Below are 14,409 nucleotides of genomic sequence, written 5' to 3'. Positions count from 1 at the left end.
TACGAATACATGGGTGCTTGTACTTTAATTATATTCTTAATGGCATATTGCAGTGGTTAGTTGACCATTTTTGAACAATGCATTAGTGACATTTTCAATTTTCTTGCAGTCGTAGACTGGACAGCAGATTGCAGGGCCCAACATTGGCACTGGAAATGTTTAAGACCAGCCAGACAAATATGTAATGGGGCAATTAACCCTTTCGGCCCTGGATTTTCTGTTTTTATGGGAAAAATTATTTTGTGAGATATTCTACCTTTGGGGTGTCTAGGAAGCTCAAAAATGAAAAAAAAACAAAAACATTATCATTATTATTATACAATAGCTGCCAAATACAAGGAAATAAAACTGAAAGTGGAGCTACTTACTATGTGGTGCACATTTTCACTTCCGTGTTTCGCAGACTGTATGCCACCAGGTGGCACCCAAAGCAACTGCCACCTCTCTCCAGTCTGCGTTAATAGTAGCACGCCCAGTTCCAAAGGCTGCAAATGTATCTGTGCTTTACAAAAATGGCTGCATATATGTACTAGCAATAGGATGTCAGGGCTGAAAGGGTTAAGATTGCTTGCTGACCATTTGCTGAAAAATTCCAAAGTGCTTGCAGTGAAATCTTCAGTCCAGGGCTGAGGGCTGATTGTGGATCCCCAAGGAGTCCAGTGCAGCCGGTCTGTTGGTCCATCTGCCACCACGTCCAGGCCCAGCCGTGAGAGCTCGCCCACTTGTTAGGACTTGTTTAAACGTTCTGTCTTCACGGAGCTGTAATCAAGGGACGGCTTTCAGCAGGTGGCAGAGGTCAGGCGATTTCAAAGCGCTGGGCTATTTTCTAAATATGTCATTGTGCTCATTGAATGAAATCTACCAAATATGGCAGGCTACATGGCATGCAAAAATAAAAAAAAAACATCGTGCCTGCAATATCTAAAAGATGGAATTGTTACAGTTAGTGGAAAAAAAAATAAAAACAAATAATGATAAGTCAGAAGTAAATCTGAATTGTCTCTCCCGAGAATTGGCACATTATATATTCAGCTTTTTAGAAATAAACAGTGATGAAGACAATGGAGGACACTTCGATGATATCTTATTAGCTCATTGAGCATTGTAAAAATGTAACACAATTCTAACACTCACGCCAAAGGCTGACTAGCAACAAATCTGTATCAAGGCGGTGCCCATCATTTCCATCCCATTTCATAAATGCTGCCACCTGATACCCCACTGGCCTCATCTGAAGGCTGGGTTACCCAAGCAAGCGCACTTTACTTAATGACAAGAGGTCACAGTCTCTGGAAGTCAAATTAATACCGTAGAGAACATCTATCAGGTCCCACACAGGACAGGGCCACTTAACTGAGGCGACGACATAACGGAAAAAAATGAGAGACTGGAAAAGATCCTCCAAACACAAAATATCCCCTATTCTAAATGAGACGAGCAAAAAATGAAGTCACCCGGTGGCCTTTAGCAGCCTTCACCTGTTTCCTAGTTTTCTGGGCTGTCGTGAATCTGTTCTGCTATCTGATGCATATTTGTACAAAGAGATACTCCATAAAATAAAGTGAAATTAACCAAATCATTCAAGATTACAATGCTGCTGTAAAAAGAGACAAACAACAAGAACTCAGATCCAGCTTCTTAATGAATGGCCTCCTTTCAGAAAAGATTCTGCTAACATGCCATCTGACCATGAAGATTCCTTTGTGGATCATATTTAAAAGCTGCTTTCAAAACAGAGGAGAAATATGTCCCCTCATATGACTCATGGTTCCAGACCCTTTATGCTCCAGAATTAAGATTTTGCTGGGTCAAAGTTAACACCACCCAGTACAGCTCCGGTTCTCAACAGCTTGTAAGTCCAGCCAGCACTATTTACTGCCTAGGAGACCTGCTCACAAGCGGCTTTTCACATCCAAAAAAAATAAGAGGACATCCTGTAAGGAAGGGCTATTTTTATTTGGCATGCAGTATAAAGGTGTAAAGATTAAATAAAGCATTAAGAAAGACCAACAAACACAGATTCTGTTTTAAGGTACTTTAGTGCCAGAAGTAATAAAAAAAATGCGAAGGGGGACAGTGGTTAGAAATCTCAGAGAAAAGAATACACAAAAGGAGAAGACAGCATTAATGAGACCAAACTAAAAAGGACAGACAGCACCCATAGGTAAGACAATTAATGACAAGAGACTGCAAAGGTACGGAAATCTCAAAGGGCAGACAACATCAAATGGAAACATTCTAAAAAATCAAAAAGAGAAGCAGTAGTTTGGAATCACAGAGAGAAGACTACGCAAAAGCAAAGACAGCATCCATTAGACAGAAACTTTAAAGGCAGACAACATCAGTGGGTAAAAATGTCAAGGCGAAGAGAGTGCAAAGAGCTGAAACCTCAAAGGACAGACAACACCAATGGGAAAACAAACAAAAAACAAAAAGAGAGCCAGTTTTTTGGAATCAATGACACCAGAATACAGTTAAACAGAAGAACACTAATGGGACTGAAACAAAAAGGGCAGACAGCACCAAAGTGCCAGTAGGTAAGAACATCAATGCATAAAGAGTGCAATGGGCTGAACTCTCAAAGGGCAGACAGCACCAATAGGCAAGAAAAGTCAATGGCTAGAATGTGCAAAGGGACTGAAATATTAAAGGGCAGACAACACCAACAGGAAGGAATCCTAAATGGCAAAGAGAACCAGTCATTTAGAATTTCGGAAATCAGAAAGCACTAAAGGTCAAGAAAGTTCAAATGAGCAAATAATGTCAATTGACAGAGTGCAAAGGGCCGAAATCTCAAAGGGCAGACAATACTAATAGGAAAGAATCCAACAAATCAAAAAGAGAGCTAATGGTTTGGAATCTCGGAGATTAGAAAGCACTAAAGGACAAGACAACGCCAATGAGATAAAAACAAAAAGGGCAGACAGCACCATTAAGTAAGGAAGTCATTGGGTCGAGAGTGCAAAGAATGAAATCTAAAAGGGCAGACAACCCCAAATGGAAAGAATCCAAAACTACAGGGAGAGCCAGTGTTTTGAAACCTCGGAGATCAGAAAACACTAACAGACAAGATCAGCACCCATGGGGAAAAAATATCAATGGGCAGAGACTGTCCATACGGAGAAATCCTAAAAAGCAAAAATCTCAGAGGACAGACAATGTCAATACGGAGCAATCAAAAAAAGCCAAAAGAGCCAGTGGTTTGAAATCTCAGAGATCAGATAGTATTAAAACACAAGACAGCACCCATGAGACAGAAACTAAAAGGACAGACAACACCAATGGGAAAGAAAGTCAATAGGTAGAGAGTTCAAAGGGTATGTAATCTCAAAGGGCAGACAACACCAATGGGAAGCAAACCCAAAAGGCCAAGACAGTCATTACTTCACATTCTCAGAGATCAGAAAGCACTAAAGGGCAAGACAGCGTCGCTGAGACAGAAACAAAAAGGGCAAACACCACCAATGGGCAAAAATATGCATGGCTAGTGAACAACAATGAAATTAAATCTTAAAATGTGGACAATGTGAATGAAATAAACAGAGTCAGAATCATTGAAGCCAGTCAGAAAGCGTCAACAGACAGGACAGCACCAATGGATGAAAATCTCAAAAGACAGAACAAGGCAATGGACTGGACAGAAAGGAACAAAGAATCCAAATTCCAAAGAGCACTCACCGTGCATGAGATACAGTCTGAGCAGACAAAATGAGTTAATGGACCACAATCTCAGAGACCAGTCAGAAAGCCCATAGTGAAGACAGCATCAATGTGCCAAAATCTTAAAGGACACAACAAACAAGATCAATGGACCAGAATCTCAAGGACCAGTAAGAGCCAATGAACTGATTCTTTAAAGCACAGAAACCCAAATAACATACCAACAACTCATTGTAATTTGAAACAGCAGAGCATTAATAAGATGGATTTTACTTGTGTAATGAATGGAATCTGAAAAAGCAGAAAATGCTAATCGGCTGGAATTTTTTGTATTTTTTGAAGATTTGTAATTAATTAATGGCAATTTTCTCTGAAAGACAACAGAAAGGCATTGCCCGTGTTATATGAATTGCATAGCATCATTCCATATATTCAAAATTCATGAACACTAGAGGGGAAGACAACACCAAGGAGACAGAAATAAAAAGGACAGACAGACTGGTGAAAGAGTGCTGCTACTTAAAATTAGACATGCTGTTGCATACTAGTAATTTATAGGTCAGATCCATTACTATAAACCCCGCTATTGCTTGCCTTTATTAACATGCTGCAAAAAAATGCACTGAAAATGTTGTAAAAATTCAGGGGTATCTGACAAAGCAACAAGTGGTGGGTAGGACCTCCAATGTGGAAGCTCCATTATCGGTTTACATGGTCATTATTGTCACATATGCAGACGACAGTGTGCTAATCAACATGCACCCGGTCACTCGCGGACTCCATGATTACCAAGTTTCACTGTCTTTTCCCAAGTTGACATGGCCATTGGTGAAGAAAAGTGTTCAATTTTGCTGTTAGTTGTAGTAGATCTACACCTAATCCTGCCATTACATGACCCATGGTGCTCCTCTAGAGCGTGAGGTCTACTGAACTTGTGCGTAAATAGTGTCCAGGACTGATTATTTATAATATGAGATTATCTTAGCTTTAAGTTTCAGTTTATTTGGATGACTCTCTCTGTCTCTCTCCCCTTTTTTGCATTTTCCCAAAACAGAAAGCTGGAAAGCATCATTGCCTCACATGCTTATGTGTTTGTTCTTGAAATTCAAGACATGTTTATTAAATAAGAGAGATTGAAACCTTCTGTTGCCTAGAGGTTGCACCTTTGTTATATCGTGAACCAGTTATGATAAGGTAGTAGTAAAATCAATTACCAGACGCATTGATAATCTTTGATTAACCCAAAACTACACCATCGGTACTCTGAGATCAGAAGGATTCTGTGACACTGCCTATCTTAGAGTTGACGTGATGGTGCCTCACAGCCCAATTACCAGCTCTGCCTCTGTGGAGTTTGTGATCTTTCCTTTTGTCTAAGTGGATGCTTTGATTTTAGTTAAATGATAGTAAAAAAACTGGCCTAGCATCAGTGAGCATGAGAGCCTATGTGGGTGCGTCCTATGGCTGACTGGCACTCACTATTGGTGCCTGCCTTGTGCTCAGTGCCACACAGTCACTTGACAATATTCTGTAAAAAGCAAGACAAATTAATGAATGGATGGATGAATGGAGGTATTTATGGAGTCTCCCATATATGACATATGAAGGTACTTCAGTTCAAATGCAGCTGTACAACAACACAAATTCTACATCAGCATTTTCTGCATTCTTGGCATTGTCAAAGAGATTTGTGTATACCATTGTTTCTTACCTATACATCATCACCACCCTTTTCAGTCCACTTTTGGAAGATTTGCTGTGTAAATACCAGGTGAGGAACAATGGCGTAGCACTTATTTTGGCTGCCTGTCAGTTCCAGGTCACTTGCCGTGTTGAGTTTGTACATCTCCCTGAGTCTAGGAGCATTTCAAACTTCTGGTGTCCTCTGATTCCCCTCCCTCAGATTTGTCTCTAACCATCGCCCTTAAAGAAGTTGCCCTTGTGAATTTCCCATTGGGATTAATAAAGTATCTATCTATCTATCTATCTTTCACCATCAGTCACTGGCAGGAATCTTGGTATGACTTATTCTGAGCTCATCACTTTCATTCATATATATCTTCAATGACCCAATCCTGAGGTTTCTTTCTTCATGATATTCAGAGGATTCTCCCCTTCCTCATTGCTTACACCTCATAACTCCTGTTCTCTCTCGGTCTGACTACTGTATCTCTCTCCAGGCCGGGGCTTCCTTCAGTTGCTATCCAACCTCTCCAGCTCCTCGTCTGGTATTCTCTGTGCCTCATTTCACTTCTACTACTCCCCTTCTTCGTTCTCTTCACTGACTTCCTGTTGCCGTAAGATTCCAGGTCAAACCTTTGCGTTGACCTACAGTTCTCTGATCAGATTTGCTCCTCAATGTCTCAATCCCTGGTCTCATCTAATGTCCCTTCAAGAAGTCTCTGTTCTGCTTCTGTTCGTCTGCTGACTGTCATTTTGCCAGACGTGCCAAGACTGGACAATGCTTCTCCCTTTTTGCTCCAAAGTTGTGGAATGATCTCCCTTTATCCACTCAAATCCCTTTACTAACAGTGTGTGACCACGAACAAGTCACTTCACCTGCCTGTGGTCCAGTTGGAAAATAAAAATCAAACATAATGTAACTAAGTGTGGGCAGGCTTTGGACTTCAGACCCAGAGACTGTAGGATCAAATCCCCCTAATGACACTCTGTGACCATGAGCAAAAGAAATGTAACCAGTTGTACCTCTTGAAAAATGTTCTGAGTCGCCTTGGGCAAACTGCTGCCTTGGTATAAAAACTCAACCAGGCCAGAGGGGACTTACCATTAGATTTGTCATGTAAGGCTAATGAATGTGCACAAATCAAAGGAAAACATCCGATTGTGGTGTTTTCAGAACAACCTACACAATATGGGTGTCCTTTCCATCTCCCTTCATATTGAGGTGTCCAATATGACCACTACCCTTGATATTCATTACAGTCTCCAGTTTGTGAGAGCAATGAAGGACTCCAGATGGTGTAGTGGGGTGAAATGAACAATCACATCACTGAGTCAAGCAGTATAGATAGATAGATAGATAGATAGATAGATAGATAGATAGATAGATAGATAGATAGATAGATAGATAGATAGATAGATAGATAGATAGATAGATAGATAGATAGATAGATAGATAGATAGATAGATAGATAGATAGATAGATAGATAGATAGATAGATAGATAGATAGATAGATAGATAGATAGATAGATAGATAGATAGATAGATAGATAGATAGATAGATAGATAGATAGAACTTTATTTGTCAAGGGAAATTTTTGCTTTTTACAAAAGCTCAGTAAATAAATATTATTATATTAACACATGTCAAGGGAAATTCAAGTACCAGTAGCCAAGAATTAATTATACCAAACATTTAAGTACACTTACTACACAAATATCAAATACTGTACCAATAATGCAATCACAGTACACTAGATGGTACGTACACTAATGCCAGTGCAGAGAGAATTGTGCAAATAATACTACTACCAAATTAACAGGTGGCACATCATATCAAAAGTGATAGATACTAAAGTGACTTATTGCCAAAGTAAAATAAAAAGTGAAATGGCTTATGCTTATAGGGTCATGACGAACAAAAAAAGAAGGAGGGGGGGTGAAGCTAATACATCTACTGTAGGCTATGAGCATCAGGTTCAGAGATCAACCACCCCAAAACCAACCACTGTTATAATGAGTTGAAGGGTCTAATGGCTCTGGGGACAAAAGATCTCTTGTATCTGTCCGTATTGCAGTTCTTTGATAACAGCCTGCCACTAGAGAAACTCCTCTGCTTAATTATGGTGATGCAAAGAGGGTGATGTTCATTGTGCATAACAGATAGCAGCTTGCAAAGTGACCTTCTCTCTGTCACTGTCACCAGAGAGTCCATTTCCAATCCAACCACAGATTCTGTTCGCCTGATCAGCTTGTCAATACAATCAGTATTCTTCAATCTACCCCAAGTGTACTGGCAGGCACCGACTGATAGAACATCTGCAGGAGTTTCTTGCATATGCTAAAGGAGAAGAGCCTGCTTAGGAAACAGAGCCGGCTTTGCCGCTTCCTGAACAGAGCCTTTGTGTTCTCTGACCAGATCAGCCTGTCATCCAACTTCACTCCCAGGTATTTATAGGCCTTGACCCACTCCACATGAACCCCTTCAACAGAGACAGGTCTCAATGGGGGTCTAGACTTACAGTAGTCCACGACCATCACCTTTGTTTTGGAAGTGTTCAGCAGCAGTTGGTTTGACTGCCACCATACCACAAAGTCATTCACCAGAACCCACCATACTACTCCTCCTCCTGTCCACCCCTGACACACCCCATGATGTCAATGAACTGTCACTTCAGCTGGACTTTGGGGAAACAAGCAGTGACAGAATGTTGCAAACGTTAAGTTTCTCCAGAGCCTGAATGAGGTGGGAACCACAGATTCTGTCGGATCTACAGTGTCCCAAAGGACAAAGATCATTTGAAATGAAGCTACTGATGGGTAAAACTGGAAAAGTCAAAATCAGTAAGTTGAGAAAGTGTTACAGGAGGAATTAACACCAGACAAAGTGGCAGTCCATCGCTACACTCTTAAAAGTAATGGTTCTTTTAATGGAACTTGATGTTTTTCTTTTACTGGGTTGTATGGTTCCTCGTAGAACCATTGCTTGACAAAGCACAGTTTCATTCTGTGAAGGGTTCTTTGCAAATGAGGCTGGTTATTTACTTCTGAATATGGAGTAAAAAGCTGAAATCTTGAATGTATGATAAGCTACCTAGCAGGACAGTATCAGATTAAGAAACCCTCAACTTAGCCTATCAACAAGAGTCCTCTCAAAATTAGGAACCCATTCATAGTTCACAAATCTGTTAGTATCTGTTCATGGTTATTTACTGTTACAGAGCTAAACAAATAACAGGTTCCTTCTGGAAAACTCATGTGGTTGGGAACCAAAAATTTTTCCCCCATGGCATCCCTCTGAAGAACTGCTCTGGCATCTTTACTTTTAAGAGCGGTAGGCACACTCACTCAGGCCAGTCCATGTAATTTGGACATCTTTGATAAGAACCTGGAGAACATCTGCATGGACATGGAGAGAGCCTGCAAAGCCAATGCAGTGGTTGGCTCATTATTTGAATCCAGGACCTTTCGGCATGCAACAGCATGCCAACCAGTAATAAAACTTAAAAAGAAAAAAACAAGAAATAAAAGAAAAGAGTTTGAGGCTCTAGTTCTATGAAATGGTGTCATGTGCAGGAAAGGTCATGGTACCAATTATCTGGATCACTAAGGGAATTTTATAGTGCAAGTAAAGGTGATACTACTGGGAATGAAAAGAAGCACTGGGCAGATTGTATTTCTTTTAGTAGAAATGTCAATGTGACAATATAAATACTAATTTTAGAAATTGGAGCATTCATCATGGGCTAACTCCCCTACTTGCACAAACCAGTAGAGCAGCCTGCCCTTCACGTGATAAAACAGGCTTTAAATATTTTTATTAATATTTTTTCTTTCTGACCAAACTGTGATCGTGTTATTATGCAGTTCAGGAAGTGCAAACAATTGGCAATGTTCTTTGTCGAATAGGAGGGAACAGTAGACAGGCTCGCAACACCCGTTCAAAGGGACAATGAGAAAACAAGGCGGCGAGGAAATGCGTCTCAGTGACACCGTGAGAAGCGAACGGGATGAGCGGCACAGCGCCGAGCCGAACGGAGGAGCGTTTGTTTTTCATTTTGAAGTTTGGAGACAAACCGAAAACGTTGATGAAGCCAGAGGATTGTAAATCATTCCTCCCACTGTTTTTAATTAGCAGCGGCTTCAAATGATTTACACTTCCTACAGCCTCGGGAGTAGCTGGACATCTGGCTGTGACGGCAAATTGCGTAAGGTCACCGGCAAGAGGAGAGCAGAATTAGCGCATCTGCTCAGAAGACGAGAATTCAGGCTGGCCGCGTGAAATGTAATTAAAAGCAAAATTAAGACACGGCGAACCAGCATTGAGTTAAACGGTGTGGAGTGTGGAGGAAATCGGCGCCTTGCTTTGTAACCGCTCGTTACGTTAAACCTCGAATCGAGAATTGGTCATCTTGAAGATGGATAAGAGAGTAATTAGGAGTTTTAATTCCTGTTGCCGTGATGAGTTATTTCTGAATACGTTCCGAAAAGCGATACTCTGGACAGACCATCGAGTGTAATAAGAGAACTCGGAAACTATCTTTAGAGCTGGGCGCTTCTTTCATACCCACCACCACCAGGACACTTATAACCAGCAGGAATCAGGTGACATCAGGCCACCTTTAGCGTTACTGACATCCAAAAAGAGCAAAGTCGGCTGGATGGAATCGGCTCACCGGAATGATGTCCTTGAAGTTATCATGGGTAGAGGGGTTCGTCCGTCAGGACTCCCGATTTAGCAATTCAGATTAACAGATTCCAGTCAGTACGCAATACCACTTGGAACGATTAATATCAAGTGCATCGTTAGGTTTTACCGCTGTTGTTTTATTTTTCCTCACCGTTATGTGTTCACCTCCTGTGTTTCATAAGATAATAAAATTTCACTTTTTTATTTTAACCTTCCAGCTATTTACTTAACTCATATTATGGCTGCTGGCATCCGCAACATATTAAGGCAGCAAGACAATGCCAACCAAGGGCGACACTCTGGTCTCCATCGCAAGGCACATCTGCTTGGACATGGAGAGATCATGCAAAGTCCACATAGTTGGTCTGCCCGCTATTTACATTCAGGACCTTTCAGCATCGAGCAGCGTGCCAAATGGAAATTGTTACATTTTTCCACTCGCATAGGGGCTCAGTGTGGAGGGGTGAAGTCCTACAACACGGGTTTCATTCAGAAACGCACTCTTTAAAAATAAAGGGTCCAAAGTGGTTTCACAATGCTATAGGGGAACCTTCTTTGACGTCAGTGGTTTCCAAATGAACCGAATGGTGCACATGACGGCTCCAGAAGTAACCTTTTACGTATAGCGGGTTTAAAATAATCATGAATAGAGAATAACAGATTTGTGAAATACTCTTTTTTTAATTTGCCACTAGCCTACATTAAAGCTTTCTGATTTGTCCACATTTTAGGGACCTTTTTAGAAAGCGCAAAGTGCTAATTTCATATGCGGAGAATAATTCCCGTGATGAAACGGTTCGCTGTCAAGCACTGGCTCTACCAGAACCGCACAATGTGCCAAAAAAGAACCGAGTGTAGAGCAAATGTTGAGAGGAAACGAAGAAAACGAACACGGGGAGAACGTGAATGCTTTACACCGGCATTTCTTTTCAAATAGTACAATAACAGGTACAACAGAATAAATGAACAGCACACAAACAGACGTGCTAGAGCACCTAAATGAGATATCAAACTGTTGAACGGGCAGCACTTTTTTTCAAAGATTAGTTTTTGTTAATAGTTTTTTTCAGCATTTAGCACTTCTTTTAGATGGAAGATAAACAGATTGTATTGTTCACGGCATTCACTGCGATTTGAGTATGTTGGTCTACTTGAACGTTAGAAGCACGCATTTTAAAATGCATGGTAATGGTCACCTTGCAGCTTTTTTGCTGTCCTGGGCGAAGGCGATAATGTTGCAGAGCTAAAGCATGGAGTCATGATGGCAAAATATATTCGAACGCGATAAATCCCAAATTTGGCGGTTGCTTGTTCTCCTATATTGAATCCGAGTGTTTGCTACGTCTGTGATGGCTAACAAAATGCCACCCCCAAATAAACTTTGCCAGCCTAAGCGACCGCCTGATTCGCCTTTATGGCAGAGTCGGCCTTGCCAGTTCGCGATCAGGTGTTTTGACAAGACGTTTACCAAAGTCATTGTTGCGATGGCCAGAGCCACAGCCGGCAGCACATGGACAGAAAGCAGAAAACAGCCTTGAACAAGACGTCAAGCCAGCGCAGGACCCCATGCGACACAAAAAAAGGACAAGTTGAAGTCACCAACGTAATAGTAAGAAGATCGGGGGATAGGGCGAGGGGGGGTCATAACCACATGGGTAGAACATACAAACTCCATACGGACAACACCGCTGGTTTGAACTCCGGCAGCACACCCACTGCCCCGCCGTGCAGCACTTTAATATGTACGTCTATGTACGTGTGAAACTTATTCTGAGGGTCCATTTACCGCACAAACTGCTTTTTTCTGGTCCTTACTGCACTGTAGACACCTTGTCTTAATTATGAATTTATTTTAGTGCAGTGGAAAACAAAGTTTAAAGCTTTCACTTAGCGGAGAGACTGCACGGTAAGTGTCAAGGTGTCCTTTCTTGAGCAGTTTATTGCAGTGCAATACCACTGAAACAGTAGAGTTAACGGGAATTTAATGAAGAATTATTTCATCGTATAAATAAACCTCCACATTAAAGTGGGGGCAGAGCATTTTCCTTATCTCACCTTGGAGGACCTTATCTGGAAGTGTCCCATTGCTAAGCCCATTAATGTCGGTGCGTAGCGCGTATAGTAATTAAAGATTATCGCCCAGACGCCAGAGGCGTTTCAGTTTGCTCAATTATTTTCTGCGCTTGGACAGGAAGATATATATATATATGTGTGTGTGTGTGTGTGTGTGTGCGTGTGTGTTATCAGCACTAGACGGGCGCTGGGACTTAATACGGTAGGCTCAAGTTTAGGTTGTGCATCTTCAGGACGACGACATGCCTCCTCAATAAGTCAATGCACATCTGTTTAAGTGTTCAGTAAAGATTTAAAGCGAAAACGTTTTAGTTCCGACATGAAAGGCTTCGTATAAAGATGAATTAGGATTTGTAACATATGCTCATCTGGAAATGTTCTCCATATATATAATAAATCATTCTAATGATGCGCTATCATAATTAAAACGACTATCCTGAGATTACACAATATACAACCTTTCACTATGTCACAAAATTGCAAATAGGTTCCTAATCTAAAACCAACGCAAAGTTAAAAATTCAGTAAGAATTAACAGGTGAAAACCTTACAGCCGACTAATTAATTTGTGAAAATATTTTCATTTACCTTTATAGGTCAGGCGCAGCCGCGGCACGTTTACTTTAGTCGCGCTTGTCCACAGCCCCTGGAAGATCAGGAGTGTCGCGATCAGTGATCGATCAGGGATCCGATGCTTCATTTTCTTCAGGAATATCTCGGACCTTCAGGAAGACGAAAATGCTGCCTTGAAGCAATCACGCCTCCCTCCCAGAGAGCGTATTTCGAGTTGATCCGGTGGCCCGGCTAAGGGCTTTGACCGCGTTGAATTCGCCCGCCGAGCTGCTGCTGCCGCCTCCGCAGCGGTGTCAGGCCAGTCCAGGCTAGGCGCTCGGCACTTGGATGCAAGTACCGCTGTGGCTGTTTGTAGCTTTAGGGGTCTGAGAAATAACGCACCACGCCTTTAGCTGCCAAGAGTGGAAACTTGGAGACCGCCTCCAATCCGTGCTATCCAGGCAGAAAGGGAAGAGGGAGCGGTTCGCGAGTTGGCGTCACTGAGGAGGATGCTGTCCCAGGTGCCGGGTGGTTAGACTCCCAGTTCGCGTGTCCTCCTAAGGAGAAAAAAAAGTCGCAACAGAATAATAATGGGTGCTTCTGACTTCCAATTGGTAATCTCTGCTACCGCGCCCTGATTTGTTCCACTAAAGAGCAACACTGGCAAGTGCACCCTTAACATTTCTCAAACCGGGCTAATGCACAGCAGGGTTGTGTGGAGCCTTTGAACAGGGCAAAAAGACAGCCATGGAGATCGGGCACCAGACCATCACTGGGCACACTCCTACAGAGAAGGCAATTTAGAATTGAAGGTGAGAATCCACACGGGAAAACTCCATTCTGTCAACATATGGAAACAGGCTTTCAACTTAGGGTCCTGGAATTGTGAGCAGTACTCCCCAGTAAGCCACCCTAAGTTTGGAGCCCAACTATTTTTAAAAAGCAAATCTGTTAAGACTTCCATCAGTTGCTATTGATTTCAAAGCGTCGTGTTTCAGCCAAGACACGAAGTTTTTCAGGTCTATGAAAGTAGTACTAGCGTGTTGTACCGTGTTAGCCATTATGAATGTAGTGAGAAGTCGAGCAAAATGACACCTTTTATTGGCTAACTAAAAAGATTACAATATGCAAGCTTTCGAGGCAACTCAGATCTGTGAAGGGATGAGCCCATGGGGAGCCGGTGCCACCATTAAGGCGAATTAGGCATTTGTCTAGGGTGCAGATCATAAGGGGGGGTCCAGCCACACGGGTTAGTTACCAAACAGTTAGTTGGGCACACAAATAAGCTTGGCCTAGGGCTCAAAATAATCTAGCACTGGCACTGAGTGCCAGGTTTGGGGTGGCCCAGTTCCCGAGCACTCTTCTTCCCTGGATCTCATTGCCTTTATGGTGGCACAGTTTTCATTTGAACAGTACTCAATGATATTTCACGCAGGTATAGGCTTGCTCAGTTTATAATGCTGCGTACATTTAAAATTCCCGTGAATAAAGGCATCTCTCTAGTGTATTAACGCATATGGTGTCTGCTAAGAGCTGGACCGTGTTTGGGTCCCACATGTATGAAATTAAATTACATCTCGGCTGCATGAAAACTGGAATATATTAGGCTCCTTCAGGAACTGTGTGATTTCCCACGAGGTACTGATAAAAGGGACGCATTTGCATTTGGAGTAAGCAATGCTTTTATTAAGTGTGGTTTTTTTTTTGTGGGAAACCAACCATTAATCATTTATTAATCTCTTTAAAACATAA

The 14,409-nt window shown here is 41.8% G+C and overlaps 1 protein-coding gene across 1 annotated transcript in view; it reads right to left on the bottom strand.

Annotated features, from left to right (window-relative positions):
* The window catches only part of sema3bl (sema domain, immunoglobulin domain (Ig), short basic domain, secreted, (semaphorin) 3bl), a 93,072-nt gene extending 80,155 nt beyond the window's left edge, over positions 1-12,917 (bottom strand). Inside the window, exon 1 of the mRNA XM_028824222.2 lies at positions 12,694-12,917. Within this exon, the coding sequence (XP_028680055.1) occupies positions 12,694-12,805 (112 nt within the window). The 5' untranslated portion in view covers positions 12,806-12,917. The remainder of the gene's footprint in view (positions 1-12,693) is intronic.
* Positions 12,918-14,409: the final 1,492 nt, after the last annotated feature.

This window comes from Erpetoichthys calabaricus, chromosome 18 (assembly GCF_900747795.2).
Source record: "Erpetoichthys calabaricus chromosome 18, fErpCal1.3, whole genome shotgun sequence".
Taxonomy (NCBI): Eukaryota; Metazoa; Chordata; class Cladistia; order Polypteriformes; family Polypteridae; genus Erpetoichthys; species Erpetoichthys calabaricus.
Note: the sequence above shows the minus strand (reverse complement) of the source record. Positions and strands in the feature narration are given on the sequence as shown.